This window comes from Ranitomeya imitator, chromosome 1 (genome assembly GCF_032444005.1).
Source record: "Ranitomeya imitator isolate aRanImi1 chromosome 1, aRanImi1.pri, whole genome shotgun sequence".
Taxonomy (NCBI): domain Eukaryota; kingdom Metazoa; phylum Chordata; class Amphibia; order Anura; family Dendrobatidae; genus Ranitomeya; species Ranitomeya imitator.
The window spans coordinates 909517629-909540174 of record NC_091282.1 but is presented as its reverse complement, the minus strand read 5'-3'; the positions used below and the strand labels follow the sequence as shown (position 1 = coordinate 909540174).

General features: G+C 42.0%; 1 protein-coding gene across 2 annotated transcripts in view; it reads right to left on the bottom strand.

Annotated features, from left to right (window-relative positions):
- Positions 1 to 22546, bottom strand: part of EPGN (epithelial mitogen) — a 77181-nt gene that overhangs the window by 2336 nt on the left and 52299 nt on the right. The window contains exon 4 of one of the 2 annotated variants that reach the window (XM_069743480.1): positions 18169 to 18324. The exons of the other annotated variant lie outside the window; for it this stretch is intronic. Within the exon in view, the coding sequence (XP_069599581.1) occupies positions 18169 to 18324 (156 nt within the window). The remainder of the gene's footprint in view (positions 1 to 18168; positions 18325 to 22546) is intronic. 2 annotated transcript variants of the gene reach the window in all.

The following is a 22546-nucleotide window of genomic DNA, read 5'->3' as shown; positions in this document are numbered from 1 at the left end:
CTAAAAGAAACAAAAACTTCCAATTAGTGAAAAATGATAAAGTTAGATTTCAAAGAAGCTACTGAACAGATGACCCACATTTTCAAAGTATCCCCCAACACTTTTTTATAGACTGTAGGGCAATAATAACTGCACTTACATAGTTACATAGTTACATAGGTTGAAAAAAAACCTAGGTTCATCAAGTTCAACTTGTGCCAATCACCTAAGTGAAGAGGATGGGTCTCCTTCATTCTATACCAGGCAGCTCCTCACGTTCTGTACTGTTTCTCTGTCTTTTTCACTTTGATGTGATTGTCCATTAGAATTACCGTATGTTTAGATCTGTTTGAAATTGAAATATTTAGAACTTACTAACATACTTGCCTTAATTTAAGTGTCTGACAGTAGTAAGGTTAGCAGGGGGCATAGATGGCAGCAGATCTAAGGCCACTTACATGAATGGGCCCACTCAATGCCCCATTGAGCGCCACTTCTATTGTATCAGTATCCACAGTGCACCTCTACAATTGAAGCTGATGGTAATGAAAGAAGCTTTATATTCCCTTCCGTACCTTTCTCCATCTAACCTGGCTAGGGGCATGCTCAGTGCATCCGCGTACAGATGGACCAATGAGATCACTGTATTGTGGCATTTTCATATTGCTGGTAACTAAAGAAGAGGGCTTCGTTGTTGTGCTAAGTGCTAACATAAGTTTTAAAAAATTCTGGGGTAGAAAAGTGGCAATTTTACTTTGTTAGTTCCACACTCGGATGTTATGACCTGGTGGTCAGGACAATAATGGACCTGGTGGTTAAGAGCACACGGAATGACTTGATAGTTTCTGATAATAAGGACGAGCTCTGGGATGTGTGTTGTGAATTCTGTGGCAGAGCTCCCTCCTGTGGTCACAAGTGGTACTTCGGCTGATTCTCTCTGGGAGCTTCCGTTGTGGAGGAAAGTGGTACTGCGGCTTCTGAGTTTCCTCCCTCAGGTGATCTGGTGAGGTCGTTAGGTGCTTCTCTACTTAACTCCACCTAATGCTTTGATCCATGCTTCCTGTCAATGTTCCAGTGTTGGACTTGTTTTTCCCTGGATCATTCCTGTGGCCTGCTGCTCTGCATAGCTAAGTTCTTCTTTGCTATTTGTTTGCTATTTTTTCTGTCCAGCTTGTCTAATTGTTTTGCTGGAAGCTCTGGGACGCAAAGGGTGTACCTCCGTGCCGTTAGTTCGGTACGGAGGGTCTTTTTGCCCCCTTTGCGTGGTTTTCTTTAGGGTTTTGTGTAGACCACAAAGTTATCTTTCCTATCCTCGCTCTGTTAAGAAAGTCGGGCCTCACTTTGCTGAATCTGTTTCATCCCTACGTTTGTCTTTTCATCTTAACTCACAGTCATTATATGTGGGGGGCTGCCTTTTCCTTTGGGGTATTTCTCTGAGGCAAGGTAGGCTTATTTTCTATCTTCAGGCTAGTTAGTTTCTCAGGCTGTGCCGAGTTGCATAGGCAGAGTTAGGCGCAATCCACGGCTGCCTCTAGTGTTGTTTTGAGAGGATTACGAGTTCCCACGTCTCAGAGCTCGTTCTATTATTTTGGGTTATTGTCAGATCACTGTATGTGCTCTGACCGCTATGTCCATTGTGATACTGAATTGCCTATCATAACAGACGTGGGAACTCTGCTGACCGCAATCCCTAATCCTATCAAACACACTAGAAATAGCCGTGGATTGTGCCTAACGCTCCCTATGCAACTCGGCACAGCCTAAGGAACTAGCTAGCCATGAAGATAGAAAAATAAAGCCTACCTTGCCTCAGAGAAATTCCCCAAAGGAAAAGGCAGCCCCCCACATATAATGACTGTGAGTAAAGATGAAAATACAAACACAGAGATGAAATAGATTTAGCAAAGTGAGGCCCGACTTACTGAACAGACCGAGGATAGGAAAGGTTACTTTGCGGTCAGCACAAAAACCTACAAAAAGACCATGCAGAGGGCGCAAAAAAGACCCTCCGCACCGACTCACGGTGCGGAGGTGCACCCTCTGCGTCCCAGAGCTTCCAGCAAGCAAGACAACAATAATAATAGCGAGCTGGACAGAAAAATAGCAAACCCAAGAAATACAAGCTGGAACTTAGCTTTTGCTGGGAAGACAGGTCACAAGAACGATCCAGGAGTGAACTAGACCAATACTGGAACATTGACAGGTGGCATGGAGCAAAGATCTAAGTGGAGTTAAATAGAGCAGCCAGCTAACGAATTAACCTCGTCACCAGAGGAAGTCCATGGACAGAACCAGCCGAAGTACCATTCATGACCACAGGAGGGAGCGCGACAACAGAATTCACAACAGTACCCCCCCCTTGAGGAGGGGTCACCGAACCCTCACCAGAGCCCCCAGGCCGACCAGGATGAGCCAAATGAAAGGCACGAACCAGATCGGCAGCATGAACATCAGAGGCAAAAACCCAGGAATTATCTTCCTGACCATAACCCTTCCACTTGACCAGGTACTGGAGTTTCCGTCTCGAAACACGAGAATCTAAAATCTTCTCCACCACATACTCCAACTCCCCCTCAACCAACACCGGGGCAGGAGGATCAACGGATGGAACCACAGGTGCCACGTATCTCCGCAATAACGACCTATGGAACACATTATGGATGGCAAAAGAAGCAGGAAGGTCCAAACGAAATGACACAGGATTGATAACCTCAGAAATCTTATACGGACCAATGAAATGAGGCTTAAACTTAGGAGAGGAAACCTTCATAGGAACATAACGAGACGACAACCAAACCAAATCCCCAACACGAAGTCGGGGACCCACACAGCGCCGGCGGTTAGCGAAACGTTGAGCCTTCTCCTGGGACAATGTCAAATTGTCCACCACATGAGTCTAAATCTGCTGCAACCTATCCACCACATTATCTACACCAGGACAGTCCGAAGACTCAACCTGCCCTGAGGAGAAACGAGGATGGAAACCAGAATTGCAGAAAAACGGCGAAACCAAAGTAGCCGAGCTGGCCCGATTATTAAGGGCGAACTCGGCCAACGGCAAAAAGGACACCCAATCATCCTGATCAGCAGAAACAAAGCATCTCAGATATGTTTCCAAAGTTTGATTAGTTCGTTCGGTTTGGCCATCCTTTCTGAGGATGGAAAGCCGAGGAGAAAGACAAATCAATGCCCATCCTAGCACAAAAGGATCGCCAAAACCTCGAAACAAACTGGGAACCTCTGTCAGAAACGATGTTCTCCGGGATACCATGTAAACGAACCACATGCTGGAAAAATAATGGCACCAAATCAGAGGAGGAAGGCAATTTAGACAAAGGTACCAAATGGACCATCTTAGAAAAGCGATCACAAACCACCCAAATGACCGACATCTTTTGAGAGACGGGGAAATCCGAAATAAAATCCATAGAAATATGCGTCCGGGGCCTCTTCGGGACCGGCAAGGGCAAAAGCAACCCACTGGCACGAGAACAGCAGGGCTTAGCCCGAGCACAAGTCCCACAGGACTGCACAAAAGAACGCACATCCCGTGACAAAGATGGCCACCAGAAGGATCTAGCCACCAAATCTCTGGTACCAAAGATTCAAGGATGCCCAGCCAACACTGAACAATGAATCTCAGAGATAACTCTACTAGTCCATCTATCAGGGACAAACAGTTTCTCCGCTGGGCAACGGTCAGGTCTATCAGCCTGAAATTTTTGCAGCACCCGCCGCAAATCAGGGGAGATGGCAGACAAAATTACCCCCTCTTTGAGAATACCCGCTGGCTCAGGAACACCTTGACAGGGCATCAGCCTTCACATTCTTAGAGCCCGGAAGGTACGAAACCACAAAATCAAAACGGGAGAAAAATAACGACCATCGAGCCTGTCTCGGATTCAACCGTTTGGCAGACTCAAGATAAGTCAAATTCTTGTGATCTGTCAAGACCACCACGCGATGCTTGGCTCCTTCCAGCCAATGACGCCACTCCTCGAATGCCCACTTCATGGCCAACAACTCACGATTACCAACATCATAGTTACGCTCAGCAGGCGAAAACTTTCTAGAAAAGAAAGCACATGGCTTCATCACCGAGCCATCAGAACTTTTTGCGACAAAACAGCCCCTGCTCCAATCTCAGAAGCATCAACCTCAACCTGAAACGGAAGCGAAACATCTGGCTGGCACAACACAGGGGCAGAAGAAAAACGACGCTTCAACTCCTGAAAAGCCTCTACAGCTGCAGAAGACCAATTGACCACATCAGCACCCTTCTTGGTCAAATCAGTCAACGGTTTAGCAACAGTAGAAAAATTAGCGATGAAGCGCCGATAAAAATTAGCAAAGCCCAGGAACTTTTGCAGGCTCTTCACAGATGTCGGCTGAGTCCAATCGTAAATGGCCTGGACTTTAACAGGGTCCATCTCGATAGTAGAAGGGGAAAAATGAACCCCAAAAATGAAACCTTCTGAACTCCAAAGAGACACTTTGACCCCTTCACAAACAAGGAATTCGCACGAAGGACCTGGAACACCATTCTGACCTGCTTCACATGAGACTCCCAATCATCCGAAAAGACCAAAATATCATCCAAATACACAATCAGGAATTTATCCAGGTACTCTCGGAAGATATCATGCATAAAGGACTGAAATACTGATGGAGCATTGGAAAGCCCGAATGGCATAACCAGGTTCTCAAAATGGCCCTTGGGCGTATTAAATGCTGTTTTCCATTCATCGCCTTGTTTAATACGCACAAGATTATACGCCCCTCGAAGATCTATCTTGGTGAACCAACTAGCCCCTTTAATACGAGCAAACAAATCAGACAGCAACGGCAAAGGATACTGAAATTTGACTGTAATTTTATTAAGAAGGCGGTAATCAATACAAGGTCTCAAAGAACCATCCTTCTTGGCCACAAAAAAGAACCCTGCTCCTAACGGTGATGACGACGGGCGAATATGGCCTTTCTCCAAGGATTCTTTTATATAACTCCGCATAGCGGGGTGTTCTGGCACAGATAAATTGAACAATCGGCCCTTAGGAAACTTACTACCAGGAATTAATTGCACAATCGCAATCCCTATGAGGAGGTAGGGCAGTGGCTTTGGGCTCATCAAATACATCCCGATAATCCGACAAAAACTCTGGAACTTCAGAAGGCGAAATAGACAAAAATGGAACATCACCATGTACCCCCTGGCAACCCCAGCTGGACACAGACATAGATTTCCAGTCCAATACTGGATTATGAACCTGTAGCCATGGCAACCCCAAAACGACCACATCATGCAGATTATGCAACACCAGAAAGCGGATATCCTCCTGATGTGCAGGAGCCATGCACATGGTCAATTGGGTCCAGTACTGAGGCTTATTCTTGGCCAAAGGCGTAGCATCAATTCCTCTCAATGGAATAGGATACTGCAAGGGCTCCAAGAAAAAACCACAGCGCCTAGCATACTCCAAGTCCATCAAATTCAGGGCAGCGCCTGAATCCACAAATGCCATAACAGAATAGGATGACAAAGAGCAAATCAGAGTAACAGACAATAGAAATTTAGACTGTACCGTACCAATGGTGGCAGACCTAGCGAACCGCTTAGTGCGCTTAGGACAATCGGAGATAGCATGAGTGGAATCACCACAGTAAAAACATAGCCCATTCCGACGTCTGTGTTCTTGCCGTTCAGCTCTGGTCAAAGTCCTATCACATTGCATAGGCTCAGGCCCATGCTCAGATAGTACCGCCAAATGGTGCACAGCTTTACCCTCACGCAAGCGTCGATCGATCTGAATGGCCAAGGACATAGACTCATTCAGACCAGCAGGCATGGGAAACCCCACCATGACATCCTTAAGGGCTTCAGAGAGACCCTTTCTGAAGATTGCTGCCAGGGCACATTCATTCCACTGAGTGAGCACAGACCACTTTCTAAACTTCTGACAATATATCTCCGCTTCATCCTGACCCTGACACAGAGCCAGCAAGATTTTCTCTGCCTGATCCACTGAATTAGGTTCGTCATAAAGAAATCCAAGCGCCAGGAAAAATGCATCAACATCACGCAATGCCGGATCTCCTGGCGCAAGGGAAAATGCCCAGTCTTGAGGGTCACCACGTAACAAAGAAATAATGATCTTTACTTGTTGAACAGGGTCACCTGAGGAGCGAGGTTTCAAGGCAAGAAACAATTTACAATTATTTTTGAAATTCAAGAACTTAGATCTATCACCAAAAAACAAATCAGGAATTGGAATCCTAGGCTCTGACATCGGATTCTGAACCACAAAATCTTGAATGTTTTGTACCCTTGTAGTGAGATTATCCATCCAAGAGGACAGACCTTGAATGTCCATGTTTACACCAGTGTCCTGAACAACCCAGAGGTAAAGGGGAAGAGAGAGACAAAACACACTGCAAAGAAAAAAAAATGGTCTCAGAACTTCTCTTATCCCTCTATTGAGATGCATTAGTACTTTGGACCACCTGTACTGTTATGACCTGGTGGTCAGGACAATAATGGACCTGGTGGTTAAGAGCACACGGAATGACCTGATAGTTTCTGATAATAATGACAAGCTCTGGGACGTGGGAACTCTGCTGACCGCAATCCCTAATCCTATCAAACACACTAGAAATAGCCGTGGATTGCGCCTAATGCTCCCTATGCAACTCAGCACAGCCTAAGGAACTAGCTAGCCCTGAAGATAGAAAAATAAAGCCTACCTTGCCTCAGAGAAATTCCCCAAAGGAAAAGGCAGCCCCCCACATATAATGACTGTGAGTAAAGATGAAAATACAAACACAGAGATGAAATAGATTTAGCAAAGTGAGGCCCGACTTACTGAACAGACCGAGGATAGGAAAGGTTACTTTGCGGTCAGCACAAAAACCTACAAAAAGACCACGCAGAGGGCGCAAAAAAGACCCTCTGCACTGACTCACGGTGCGGAGGTGCTCCCTCTGCGTCCCAGAGCTTCCAGCAAGCAAGACAACAATAAGAATAGCGAGCTGGACAGAAAAATAGCAAACCCAAGAAATACAAGCTGGAACTTAGCTTTTGCTGGGAAGACAGGTCACAAGAACGATCCAGGAGTGAACTAGACCAATACTGGAACATTGACAGGTGGCATGGAGCAAAGATCTAAGTGGAGTTAAATAGAGCAGCCAGCTAACGAATTAACCTCGTCACCTGAGGAAGGAAACTCAGAAACACCCACCAGAGGAAGTCCATGGACAGAACCAGCCGTAGTACCATTCATGACCACAGGAGGGAGCCCAACAACAGAATTCACAACACTCGGAGGGCTTAATTACTTTTAAAACAGGGCATTGAAGGGACATAATTACTTTTTTAAGAGAGCCTTTAGGGGACATTGCTACTTTTTAAATGTTCACTGAGGGAGCATAATTACTTTTTAGAAGTGCACTATAGGGACATACCTTTAAAATGGGTCACTGAAGTGGGAATCAAGGAGACATTATTTATTTTTAAAGGAAGCAATACAGGAGCATAATCTTTAATATATACTTACCTTGTAATGTCTTCACATCCTGTTCCATCCAGATGTGTCCGGATCCCAGAATTCCAAGTGGCGGAAGTTCACCGACCGCCATATTGGGACACCCAAGTGATGGGTGGTACCAGTCTCTTGCGCGGTAACACCAGTGGAACATCGTCGCACCACACACACACATACACACACACACACACACACACACACTGTATACGCCGTACCCACCACACACACACACTGTATACGTCGTTCGCAGCCTCTTGTGCGGTACCACCAGCGAAACACCGTTGCGAACACGCCACCTCCAGAATCAGCCAAATGATTCACTGACCACCGCCATCTTTGTACAGGAGGAGCGCATGCGCAGTTTTAATGTGACTGCCACTATCTGCACAAAGATGGCGAACGGTCTGATTTAGTAAATCATTCAGCTGATCCTGGCGGCAGATGCGCGACATGCCTAAAGGCAGAGGAAGCCGGTCACATTAAAGGGGTTTTCCCCACAATCGAAAGTTCATTTTAAAAATTGTCTGTGTCTGACCGTGAACGAGAGCACATGGGTACACAGGTCAAAGAAGAGATGCCATGAGAGGAGAAGACAGCAGATGGGGAGAGAGAAAATGCACAGGGGTGAGAGTGACAGAGCACAGGGGGAGACAGCTCAAATGGGAGAGCACATGAGGGCAGAACACAGCACAGGAAGGAGAAAGACAGCTGTCCAGGGGAATAGCACAAGGTGAAAGAGAGAGTGGATAGGTGGGTGAGCACATGGGGGGAGAGATTCTCAACGTTGCAAAGCTTGCCCCCAACATGACATTACCGCCCTCCCTATTCGATAGCATCGGGCCTCCATCTAGTTACTTTAACATAATTACTTTTTAAATGAGCACTAAGGATGCATTATTACTTTATAGAAAATGCATTTGAGTCATTATTATCTTTCATGGGGTTACCAGGATCCATAATTACTTTTTTAAAGGGTCCAGGGGTTATATACTGCGTGGCTGATATATACTGCGTGGGCTGTGTTATATAGTACGTGGGCTGTGTTATATACTCCGTGAGCTGTGTGATATACTATGTGCCCTGTGTTATATAATGCGTGACCTGTGTTAAATACTACGTCGCCTGTGTTATATACTGCGTGGCTGCTATATACTGCGTGGATTGTGTTATATAGTATGTGGGCTCTGTTATATACTGATGGGCTGTGTTATATACTGCGTGGCCACTGTTATATACTGCGTGGCCTGTATTAACGCATCGGGTATTCTACAATATGTATGTATGTATATAGCAGCCATATAGTATATAGCACAGGCCACGTATTATTTGCTATATACTACGTGGCCTCTGCTATACACTTTGTGGCTGCTATATACAGTGGGGCAAAAAAGTATTTAGTCAGTCAGCAATAGTGCAAGTTCCACCACTTAAAAAGATGAGAGGTGTCTGTAATTTACATCATAGGTAGACCTCAACTATGGGAGACAAACTGAGAAAAAAAATCCAGAAAATCACATTGTCTGTTTTTTTATCATTTTATTTGCATATTATGGTGGAAAATAAGTATTTGGTCAGAAACAAAATTTCATCTCAATACTTTGTAATATATCCTTTGTTGGCAATGACAGAGGTCAAACGTTTTCTGTAAGTCTTCACAAGGTTGCCACACACTGTTGTTGGTATGTTGGCCCATTCCTTCTTGCAGATCTCCTCTAGAGCAGTGATGTTTTTGGCTTTTCGCTTGGCAACACGGACTTTCAACTCCCTCCAAAGGTTTTCTATAGGGCTGAGATCTGGAGACTGGCTAGGCCACTCCAGGACCTTGAAATGCTTCTTACGAAGCCACTCCTTCGTTGCCCTGGTGGTGTGCTTTGGATCATTGTCATGTTGAAAGACCCAGCCACGTTTCATCTTCAATGCCCTTGCTGATGGAAGGAGGTTTGCACTCAAAATCTCACGATACATGGCCCCATTCATTCTTTCATGTACCCGGATCAGTCGTCCTGGCCCCTTTGCAGAGAAACAGCCCCAAAGCATGATGTTTCCACCACCATGCTTTCCAGTAGGTATGGTGTTTGATGGATGCAACTCAGTATTATTTTTCCTCCAAACACGACAAGTTGTGTTTCTACCAAACAGTTCCAGTTTGGTTTCATCAGACCATAGGACATTCTCCCAAAACTCCTCTGGATCATCCAAATGCTCTCTAGAAAACTTCAGACGGGCCCGGACATGTACTGGCTTAAGCATTGGGACACGTCTGGCACTGCAGGATCTGAGTCCATGGTGGCATAGTGTGTTACTTATGGTAGGCCTTGTTACATTGGTCCCAGCTCTCTGCAGTTCATTCACTAGGTCCCCCCGCGTGGTTCTGGGATTTTTGCTCACCGTTCTTGTGATCATTCTGACCCCACGGGGTGGGATTTTGCGTGGAGCCCCAGATCGAGGGAGATTATCAGTGGTCTTGTATGTCTTCCATTTTCTAATTATTGCTCCCACTGTTGATTTCTTCACTCCAAGCTGGTTGGCTATTGCAGATTCAGTCTTCCCAGCCTGGTGCAGGGCTACAATTTTGTTTCTGGTGTCCTTTGACAGCTCTTTGGTCTTCACCATAGTGGAGTTTGGAGTCAGACTGTTTGAGGGTGTGCACAGGTGTCTTTTTATACTGATAACAAGTTTAAACAGGTGCCATTACTACAGGTAATGAGTGGAGGAAAGAGGACACTCTTAAAGAAGAAGTTACAGGTCTGTGAGAGCCAGAAATCTTGATTGTTTGTTTCTGACCAAATACTTATTTTCCACCATAATATGCAAATAAAATGTTAAAAAAAACAGACAATGTGATTTTCTGGAATTTTTTTTCTCAGTTTGTCTCCCATAGTTGAGGTCTACCTATGATGTAAATTACAGACGCCTCTCATCTTTTTAAGTGGTGGAACTTGCACTATTGCTGACTGACTAAATACTTTTTTGCCCCACTGTACATACATATTCTAGAATACCCGATGCGTTAGAATCGGGCCACCATCTAGTTACTTTATAAGAAGGAAACCAATTACTATCTAGGATCACAAAAGGAGGCATTACTTTTGGGGCATTACTACTTTTTTGAGGGCAATAAATAGAAATTACTTTGTAAGGGACACAGTTGTAACCAATGTTTCTTCAAGAGGTCAATGTTAGTATGTGAGTCATTCTTACGGGGGCACTAAGAAGATTTCTATTACTTTCTGTGGCACAAGAAAAGCACATATTGTATGGTGAACTGCTACGATCTGGGCACATTATTTTTGGGGAAGTATTTACCTGACGCTATTGTTTTCACTATATTTTCTGTTTAGAAATATTAGTGTCAGTATGCTATTTCTCAGGAAACATTCTTCCTGACTCTTTACAAACTCGTTTCTGCTCTTTAAATTCTACATAAACAGTGGTTACTATAATCTCTAAAATCTACTAACAGCTACATCTATAGATCATTATTTCCTGGTGATTCTCCTTGATCTCTTTGCAGCATTTCACACCTTGGATCACCAGCTCCTCCTTACTATGTTCCCCTATATCGGCATGGCATCAAGGACACCGCTCTTTCTTGGTTCTTCTCCTATCTTTCTGACTGCTCCACTGTATATTCTATAGGCTTTCCGTCCTCTCCTTTTCCCTTTACTGTTGGTGTACCTCACGGTTCAGTTGTACGCCTTCTCTTCTCAATGCTCCGCTCCTATCGGACAAACCATCAACCAATTTGGTTTTAAGTGCCATCGATATGCTGATGACCATCAATTATACACATCTTCTCCTGACATCACCCACACATTACTACAAAATACCAGGGATTGTCTTTCTGCTGTCTCTAACAATATGTCCTTCTATTTGGATATGAATCTTTCCAAAGCTAAACTTCTTGTGATTCCTCCATCTTCTTACTTTCCTAAACCCAATATTACCATTCTGTGGATGGTTTTACCATAACAGCCAAGCATTATGTGCCTGTCTTGGCATTATATTTGACTCCATTCTTTCCTCTAATCTCTATATCCTATCACTCGCTCGCTCACGTCACCTGAACATCAAAAGCATCTCAAGAATCTGACCTGTTCTTACCTTAGAATCTGCAAAAACTAGCTACAGCTCTGATTCAGTCTTGTCTGAAATACTGCAAGTCTTTACTAATGAGTCTCCCTCTTACTGAATTTTCTCCTCTCCAATCTACGCTGAATGCAACAGCCAAGGTCATTTTTCTGTCCAACTGCTACACCGATGTCTCCACTCTGTACCAGTCATAGCACTGGTTGTCCATCCACTACAGAGTACAATATACACTTATCACTCTCCTCCACAAAGCTTTGCGCAGGAAGGGGTTTTAAAGATGCCAGATCTGGGTTGATCACCACAATGGCTTTATTCTGACAACTCAATTTTTGAAAAATAAAAATAAATAACCCCCCCCCCAAAAAAAACAAAACAAAAAACAATAAAATAAAATAAAAAAAAAATGTATAAAATATTTCAGATTATCACTCAGCAAAGTAAAACATCTAAACTCATCACAGCTGAGTTTAGGCATTAAAACATTTTCCTGGTACTAATGTCTACCATGTATGAATTACTACATAGAGCTAATGTAATTTTGAAGTCTTCCTCTCTAATCTATGCCAAGAACAGAGGGGCAAGTCATGTAACTTACTGATAGTAACCCCCATTTTCTAGAAATGATAGAATTTGCTTTATGATTAATATATGGTGTATTGTACTATTGTAAATCTCCCTTTAACCTTTGTATGGACAGAGACATTCTGTAATTAGTATGTTACTTTAATGGCCGCAGAGAAAAGTGTAGAAGATTAAATGGACGATGAGACTACAGTTTTGTTTATGACCTTTCGCCTAACGTTGCAGCTGGAATTAAAAGGATTTCTTGTGTAATACACTAATGTAGTGCCCGACTAGTGAACTAACTCAAGGTCAAGATTAAAGGTTTATTAGGCTCCTGACGCAGTTCTTCATACTTGAGTATAAGGTCGTTTTTTACAAGTTAGAATAGTGGTCGTTACAAGTATTAAAAAATAAAGGGCAAAAGTTACCTGACTGTTATCAGACAAAATGCGGAAGTTGTCATCTGGTTTGACCATTGATAAATGGTCCTTGTATCTTGTATGTATGCAAACTGACACCCTTGTTCTTCCTCTTTTACTTGGCTTCTCAGATGGAATATTTCCCTTTTGTTTCTTTATCTATATGCATTTACTGTGCCTTAAAAAAGTATTCATACCCAGTGAACTTTTCCACAATTTTTCATGTTACACTCACAGGCTTATGTAATATAGCAACACAAAGTAACAAGTATTTGTAAAGTGTAAAGGGAATGATATATGGCTTTCTAATTATTTTAAAATATATAAATCTGAAAATCTTGCTGCAAAAGAATGGACAGTGACCACAATGTATGTACACACCTTCAGCAAGTTTTTTTGCAAAAATTAACCAATACATTGTTTAAAGGGACACTGTCACCTGAATTTGGAGTGAACAATCTTCAGCCATGGAGGCAGGGTTTTGGGGTTTTTGATTCACCCTTTCCTTACCCGCTGGCTGCATGCTGGCTGCAATATTGGATTGAAGTTCATTCTCTGTCCTCCATAGTACACACCTGCACAAGGCAAGATTGTCTTGTGCAGGCATGTACTACGGAGGACAGAGAATGAACTTCAATCCAATATTGCAGCCAGCATGCAGCCAGCGGGTAAGGAAAGGGTGAATCAAAAACACAAAAACCCCGCCTCCATGGCTGAAGATTGTTCCCTCAAAATTCAGGTGACAGTGTCCCTTTAACTCAATCACCCAGAAACCTGTTTTCACTTTCCTGACTGGGCCAAATTTTGCAATTCTGACCAGTGTGACTTAATGAGGTAATAACTCTGGAACATTTCAATGGATCCCACACTGATTCTGAGAATGTTTTTTCGTGACATATTGTACTTCATGTTAGTCGTAAATTTAGAACAATATTTTTTGCATTTATTTGTGAAAATATTGGAAAAATTTTTTGAAGATTTTGCAATTTTTAAACTTTTACATTTTATGCCCTTAAACCAGACATTTATGTAATACAAAATAGTTAATAAATAACATTTCCCACATGTTGACTTTACAGCAGCTTCATTTTTAAAACATAATTTTCTTTGTTAGCAAGTTAAAAGGAGGGTTAAAGGTTCATCAGCAATTTCTCAATTCTCCAACAAAATTTTCAAAACCACATTACATTTTAAATGACTTTGAGGGGCCTATATGGCAGAAAATACTAAATAGTAATGCCATTTTAAAAACTGCAGCCATTAATGCACTCAAAATAACATTCACAAGGGTAAGTGGAGAAAATGGACAATAAATTTGTTGTGCAATTTCTCCTGATTATCCAGATACCCCATATGTGGGGGATATGTACTGTTTGGGTGCACGGCAGAGCTTGGAAAGGAAGGAGCACCATTTGACTTTTGGAATACAAAATTGGCTGGAGCCGAAAGTGGATGCTATGTTGTATTTACAGAGCACCTGATGTGCCTAAAGAGTGGAAACAACCACTTGTGACCCCATTTTGCAAACTACATCCCCTAGATGTGAGGTGAGCACTTAAAATCTTCAGGTACTTCACCGAATTATAATATTGAGCCATGAAAATAATCAAATTCTTCCCACAAAAATGTTGCTTTAGCAACCAATATTTTATTTTCACAAAGGTAACAGGAGAAAATGTACCCCAAAATGTATTGTTCAATTGTTTGGTGCACAGCAGGGCTCAGAAGTGAAATAGCACCATTTGACTTTTGGAACTCAAAATTGGCTTTAACCAATAGCGGTCACCATGTTGTGTTTGCAGAGCCCCTGATGTGACTAAGCAGTGGAACCCCCCACGAGTGACCCCATTTTGGATAGAACACCCCTCAAGGAATTTATCTAGATGTATGGTGATCACTTTCAACCCCCAGGTGCTTCACCAAATTATATAACATTGAGGCCAGAAAATAAAAAAATCCCTTTTTTTGTCGATACTCCATATGGTCCAATTAAGGTCACCATGTGATGTTTGCAGCGCCATTGATGTACCTAAACAGTGGAAAATCCCCCACAAAGGACACCATTTGGGAAAGTACACCTGTCATGCGTGGACACGGGGAAGTCCAACAGAAGGCACAACATAGACCAACAACAAAATGGAATAGGGAGAGGAAGGCCCTAACAGCAGGGAGCGAGGGATGGGAGCCTCCTGAATCCAACCTGTGCCTATCCCTAAGCTCCCCTAACACCCTAAACGGGTCCTTCCCTCCGCCACCGTCATGTGCCTAGTCCCTAATTGTCAACTCAGTGTTCCCTGGCAAGTGCACTGGCCTGCAAGGAAGCTAGCCTTAGCACTGCAAATAGTAAAGAACACAGGGGAAGTGACAAACACGAGACAGACAAATAAAAGGGAAATAATACTCATCAACTGCCTCTGCTGCAAAGCTCTAAACAGCAGAGGATACAGCACCAGGAACCTAAACTCCACATAAACAGTAGAAGCACCACAGAACCCAGAGAGCTCCTTAAATCAAGGCAGGTTCTCATAGATTAACTCTAATATTTTTCACGCAAATTTGCTGCTTTAGTCCCACATTTTATATTTTCACAAGTGTAACTAAAAAAAAAGGACACCAAAATGTGTTGTGCAATTTCTCCGATACCCCGTATGTGGTGGGAAACTAGTTTTTGTACACACTGCCAAGCTCCAGAAAGAAGGAGTGATGTTTTGGAACACAGAATGTGATGGAATGGTCTGCGGGCACCATGTCACAATTAGAGAGAACCTGATATGCCTAAACAGTGGAAGCCACCACAAGTGACCCCATTTTGAAAAAAAAAACACCTCTCAAGCAATTTTTCTAGAGACATAGTTGTAGTAATGATACTAATGCTTAGGTTTTACTGGTGCATGAATTTATAACGTGGTGGTGTCACAAGTGTGACACGCCAACCTGGGAGAAATGGGGGTAGAAGATCACTGCGTATTGTGAATCACAGGTCTTCCATTTAGCCTGTGTATTTGGATCCCATATTAAATGAATTTGGTTTCCTTTGGTGCTGAAGAGGTTAACGACCTCTCCTATGCTGGTCAGAAACATGCAGCTCCATTTCAGCTGCTTCTGTCCTGGTTGTTAACTCTTTCTATAAAACCTGGCCAGACCCTTTCTGTCCTGCTGGTAAAAGCTCTGCTTCCTTGCTCTTAGCTGATGCTGTGCTGTTTGCTAAGGCTAAGTAGTTGAAGTTTGGAGTTGTAGTTGAAAAGTTCTGTAGTTTGGTGTTGAACGTGTATATCTGCTGGTTCCCTTTTCCCATTTAGTTTATTCCTCCCAGTCTCTATCCTCCTTCTTATTGTTGCTTAGTATTTTTGTATGATTGAGGCTTTCTGTTATCCATGTTTTGTCTTGATGTCTGGTTTACCTTTTATTTCTGTCCCATGCTCATGGGGTGGGGGAGAAGACGTATTAGGGCTTTTTTCAAGAGCATAGTAATGTCGAAGACTCTGACCTTTCTACTTTTAAGAGTACCCCCAGGATAAGGATAGTTAGGGTCCTAGCTCCAGTGACAGTATGAGGCCCCTCTTCCTTACTGACGACCGTCACAGTGTGACATGTGGTATGTGTAAGTTGTGTAGAAAACATCAGACTATAAAATCATGTTGTGTTAACAGGGTAAAACCAAATTGTTGTATGCTTTGAAGCAATCCTTAGTGCAAAGACCAAGTTTCTCAAGGCAGGTTTCACATTGGTAAATTGTGTCCTTTCATATTCCCCTCTTGGAGCATACTCGGCACCATTTTTGTGTTCTTTTCTTTCTCGTAGTTTGGGAAACCTGACTGGGAAAATGTTGCCCTCGTACAATACTCCTTCAGTTGCAAAAGAACTGGGATCCTCACCTTGCTATCCATCAAACATTAGGGCCTTGATGGCTACTTCCAGAAACTGAAGGGAGATCCCAATATTGCCTACACATCGAAACCGCACAAAGCATTGTACAGTTCCATCTGTACAATGTGCACAGCCAATTTCTTGTACCATAGTTTTGCTCTTCACATGGCACTGTATTGTTTGATGACCTGATCTGAGAGATTTCCCCCTCATGAACTTGTTATAATCCAGAATGCAATTTGGCTTTGGAACTTCTGTTGTGGTACCTCGGACAGTGACAGGGAATGCTGTGGTCATGTTGTATTGTGGTCAAGATAAGGATATCCCTCATATCCTTACGATCTGTCAACACCAGGATGTTGCTGCTACATTGGGCTATGTTCTCGTCATTTTTCAGCAGTTGCCCACTTAGCGGCTTAGGGAGGCTTTTCTGATTTCTTCACACAATGCCGCTTGCAAGTGTACCTCTGACGGAGAAGGATGCTGGTGTAAAAGAGTTGGAACAGAGATTTGGGAACTGATGCTGCTGTGATCACAGACCGATCATGCCACAGTCATAATAGCACAAAGCAAAGAATCACAAGAGACACAGAAGGCAAGGAGATCGCAGCAGGATCACACTGGCCACTAATGATTTTTCTTTTTCTCAGGTATGCAGATTATCTAAACAAACACTCTGCATGCCAGACCTGAGGAAAAGATGACGTGCAGAGCTTTGATCATTATTTTAAATCAACCCTTTTGGCGTCAATTGGTCAGTAACTATTGTTCAGCCAATCGGCGGAAAAAGGGTTAACAAACAGCGATAACATCATGATCACCCTATCCATTTTGACTGCTGTTTCAGAGAGAACCAATCATAGCATGCCACATAGATTTTTTTTTTTAATTAAAAAATTTAGTGTTAAAACGGAATGATTGACTGGTCAGAATTGATCGGCAAATCACAGCGATCGCCGAAGAGGAGAGCGGTACAGTCTCCCAGGACGAAGTGCAGGGATAGATTGCTGTTATCAGAGACAGCAGCCATCTTAATTCAGTCACTGCGCGATTCAGTTCAGTGACCTGAACTTGCAGCGCTGCACATGTACGGCGATTTGTGTGAACGCAGTCTCCGCAGCGCTGTGCTTACATGGTGAATTTTGGGAAAGGGGTAAATATTTCTTCTTTGGTGAAGCTGTTTAAACAGCTGGCAACTCCGCTCCTGAGCCCGCCCCATACAACAAAGAAGAAAAGAGAGCAGCATCCATGCCAGGTGAAGAAATATCCAAAAGAAGCTTTATTCTGCCATAGAAAGTTGGCCGAAACGTTGTAACTTTCTATGGCAGAATAAAGCTTCTTTTGGATATTTCTTCACCTGGCATGGATGCTGCTCTCTTTTCTTCTTTGGTGATTTCTCGGTCCGACTGGATCCTTGGACTTTGGAGCGTGCATCCTTCAAACTGAGTGCTGATGGTTGATTTTCCTCGCCCCATACAACACACACAAGTGGCATTCTATTACATCACACATCAGGAAAAGGTTAAAGATGTCATATTCCTATAGTGAGGGTTAATGCACGGATTGTTTCCTTAGTATCATTAATACAAATAGCATAGATTTTTAAATCTTTTAGTTAAATTCATTTCATTCCATAAACTTACTTAAAAAGGAGAAAAAAATAAAAATATGTACAATGCAACAATAGAACAGAGAGGCTTGAAACATACCTTTTTTCCTTGTAGAACCAGATAAAGACAATCAATCCGCTTATTAACAACCCTATTCCTATCCCAATGGCAATATGTGCTGCTTCCATTTCTTTTATCTTTATTGCTGACAAAACAATTTGTTCACATCTTTCTCCTGTGAATTCTGAATTACACCTGCAAATTAAAGCCTTTATTGTTTACTTCCACAAGATAAAACCTTATCTTAGACATGTGACTGACACACCATATATGTTATATTATATATAATATATATATATTATATATACACCATATTAGAGCTGCAGCAAACTGTGTGAGTGTGCCCTTGGGCATTCTGTATGTAGTGAGATAGAAGCAGGACGTTACAGCATCACTAATTTTATTTGTGTATTTCTATATCTGGACACACAATAAATGACATTTTTTATTCAGTGTGTTCGTACTTTGTGATAAATCCTTGCAAGAAAAACTATAGTAATGCTTGAAAATTTGCCCCGATAAATTTTAGATTTTCACTCAAATCCTAAAAGTAGATAAAGAGAACCAAATAAAGTAAATGAGTCAAAAATATTATCATTTTTTAATTGAGGAAAATAATCCAATATCACATTTATGAGGAGCAAAAGCATGTGAATTTTTGGTTTCAGTATCTGGGTAACTCTCTTGTGCTGCATTAACTGCATGTAAACAATTCCAGTAATATTTTTCTTAATACTGCACATTGGCTTGGATGACTTTTAGCCAATTCCTCACTACAAAACAACTTCAACTCAGTTGTGTTGGTGAGTTTTCTCCAATGAACTGTTCATGTAATTGTGTGGCACGTTACATGAAGTTGGTGGTCCTAGCTGGTTGTGTTGACTTGTGCTTTTGGGGGCGCTACACTTTTGCAGGCCGCATGCAACCGATGACTTTGTTTGGCCAGGACAAAGTGTTTGACAGTTCAATGAGGGAGACCACTACTCAAAAATAAACTTTTTATTCAATGATAACTTGGGGGGCATTATAAACAGGAGATAGAAGGTTCATAACTTGATGAACTTTTCACACATAGTTTCATTTTCTGTCTTCAACATTCCTTTCTACTTCACTATAATCCAGCTCCGTTCTACAGAGCAGTTAGCATGAGTCCTGTTCTCAAACCACGGTTTTGCATCTTTTTCCTCTCTAGGGAACTATATTGCCAGTGTGGCTCCTACTTATCTGCTCTGTTTCTGATGCTCTAAACTCCCACTCGAGGCACTCTCTTCATCTTACGTACTCTGTCCCATCTAGACCCATGACCTCTATGAGTTATAAACTCTGGGCCATACTGCTTGGCATCCTGACCCAGGACCTATTTCCGATCGAACACTCTGTTCTTTATTTCACTTCTCTCTCTCTCTCTCAGCTAGGCTTTCACTATCCTCTGTCTCTATCTCCTCCACTCATTAGGGACACTCATGTCATGCGGAACTTCTCACATAAGACCTTGGGTCCTTTTTCTACGCACTCTGGGCCCTTTCTAACTTCCTGACAGGAAACGGTCTCTGTCCCTTCAGCTTAGCCCCTCCCACTCAGGGCTAGTCCCAACCATTAACTCTTACTTTCCATACTATCAAACAACACACGTCACTAACACCATTAATGCATCACACAGTTCACACTACATGATATAACAATACACTTGATCGAGGGGGAAAAGTGGGCAATATGTCCATCTTACACTTGCTTCAGGTCATACCACAACATTCCTATACCATTAAGGTCGGGTCTATGACTTGGCCATTTCAAAACTTAAACCCTATTCTTTTTTAGCCATTCTTTTGTAAAACGACTTGTTTGCTTTGGGTCATTGTATTACTTCATGACCCACACTCTCTTGAGATTCGGCTCATGGACAGATGTCCTGACATTTTCCTTTATAATTTTCAAAATAAATCAGAATTCATTGTTACAACAATTATGGCAAGCAGACCTGGCCCAGATGTGGCAAAACAGAACTAAACCATAACATTATCACTACTGTGTTCTACAAATGGAATCAGGTTTTATGCTATAATTCAGTATTTTCCTTTCTTCAAGCATAATGCTTCGTATTTGAACCAAAAAGTTTTTAGTCTCATCTGTCAACAAAAAATTGTTCCAATAGCCTTCTGACTTGTCCAAGTTATCTTTAGCAAACTACAGATGGGCAATAGAAATCTTTTTGATGAGCAGTGGCTTCTTCTTACAATCCTGCCATGCACACCATTGTTGATTAGTGGCCTTATGATGATGGACTCAGTCATGAAAAGTAACATGAGAGAGAGGCCTTCAGTTACTTAGACATTACCTTTGGTTCCTTTGTGACTTTGAGTTCAATTATACACCTTTCAGCTTTGTTGGTCGTCCACTCCTGGGGTAATGTAATAATGGTCTTGAATTTCTTCCTTTTGTACAAAATATATCTGATTGTGGATTATCGGAGTCCAAACTAGTTGGAGATGGTTTTGTAACTTTTTAAAGCATGATTTGCCTTTGTGGTCCTTAGACATCTCTTTTGCCTGCACCATGATACAGTACATTGAAAAAAGGATTTCATCATCAAGGATCTTTTTAAAAGCATCACCTTTATTTGACAAGTATAAAAATCAGGTTATAGCATAGAAGTCACAACCCAAATGAAGAATTTACTAGGACAGGTGCATTTCAGACAGAAAGGTCTTCAGTCATTGCATGACTTCTATGCTATAACCATCAACCATCAACCATCAACCATCAAAGAAAATTGATGTTTTTAAGAAAATCCTTGATCCCTGGTTTTGATTAATCATCCTGCGGCACTGCCGGTCTCCAAGCTCCGGATTTCAGAATGGATGAGCTGACTCCTTGTTTTCCTCTTCATGATATAGTACATATCCACAAATGTGTTGATAGACTTTGATAGATTTTTGTGCTTTAAATAATGCAGTTTTCCCACTCATACCTGATTGTTATCACGTTGGTTAAAAACATCAGACTCAAATTTCACCTTCAAAATATTTGATAATAATCTTAAAGATTCACATACTTTGTAAACTCACAGACAAAAAAAATTAAAAGGTCTAATATTTTTGACCCATTTGTTTGACTTGGTTTTGGTTATCTTCTTTTAAAACTTGTGTGAAAATATGATGTAGTTTTAGGTCAAATTTGTGCAGAAATATGAAAAAGTATGAAAAATTGTGAAGGATTCTATAACTTTCTAGCACTACTGTAGCTTTATAAAATGTTCTGATAAGTTGAGCCAAGCAATAAAATTAAGATCTACTAACTCTAGCAAATTTGGCTCTACTACCTACTGTACATTAACTATATTCCAAAGGATGGTGACATTCATTGTTAGTTTTTCTTGTCACATGGTATGTATGTCACAGCTTTTACATTACAATCCACCCACATATTAATGAAAATGGAATTTCAACTATGTCTATACTCATGTGACATTGACATTAAGCAAAGCACATGCTTTAGACTGGTTTTGCTCCAGCTGGATTTACTTAGTTGTTTCTTGGTTCTTCATTGGTTTTAATCCATTTTTTTAAAATAAACCTCAAATACAGGTCCTTCTCAAAAAATTAGCATATAGTGTTAAATTTCATTATTTACCATAATGTAATGATTACAATTAAACCTTCATATATTATAGATTCATTATCCACCAACTGAAATTTGTCAGGTCTTTTATTGTTTTAATACTGATGATTTTGGCATACAACTCCTGATAACCCAAAAAACCTGTCTCAATAAATTAGCATATTTCACCCATCCAATCAAATAAAAGTGTTTTTTAATAACAAACAAAAAAACCAACAAATAATAATGTTCAGTTATGCACTCAATACTTGGTCGGGAATCCTTTGGCAGAAATGACTGCTTCAATGCGGCGTGGCATGGAGGCAATCAGCCTGTGACACTGCTGAGATGTTATGGAGGCCCAGGATGCTTCCATAGCGGCCTTAAGCTCATCCAGAGTGTTGGGTCTTGCGTCTCTCAACTTTCTCTTCACAACATCCCACAGATTCTCTATGGGGTTCAGGTCAGGAGAGTTGGCAGGCCAATTGAGCACAGTAATACCATGGTCAGTAAACCATTTACCAGTGGTTTTGGCACTGTGAGCAGGTGCCAGGTCGTGCTGAAAAATGAAATCTTCATCTCCATAAAGCATTTCAGCCGATGGAAGCATGAAGTGCTCCAAAATCTCCTGATAGCTAGCTGCATTGACCCTGCCCTTGATGAAACACAGTGGACCAACACCAGCAGCTGACATGGCACCCCACACCATCACTGACTGTGGGTACTTGACACTGGACTTCAGGCATTTTGGCATTTCCTTCTCCCCAGTCTTCCTCCAGACTCTGGCACCTTGATTTCCGAATGACATGCAAAATTTGCT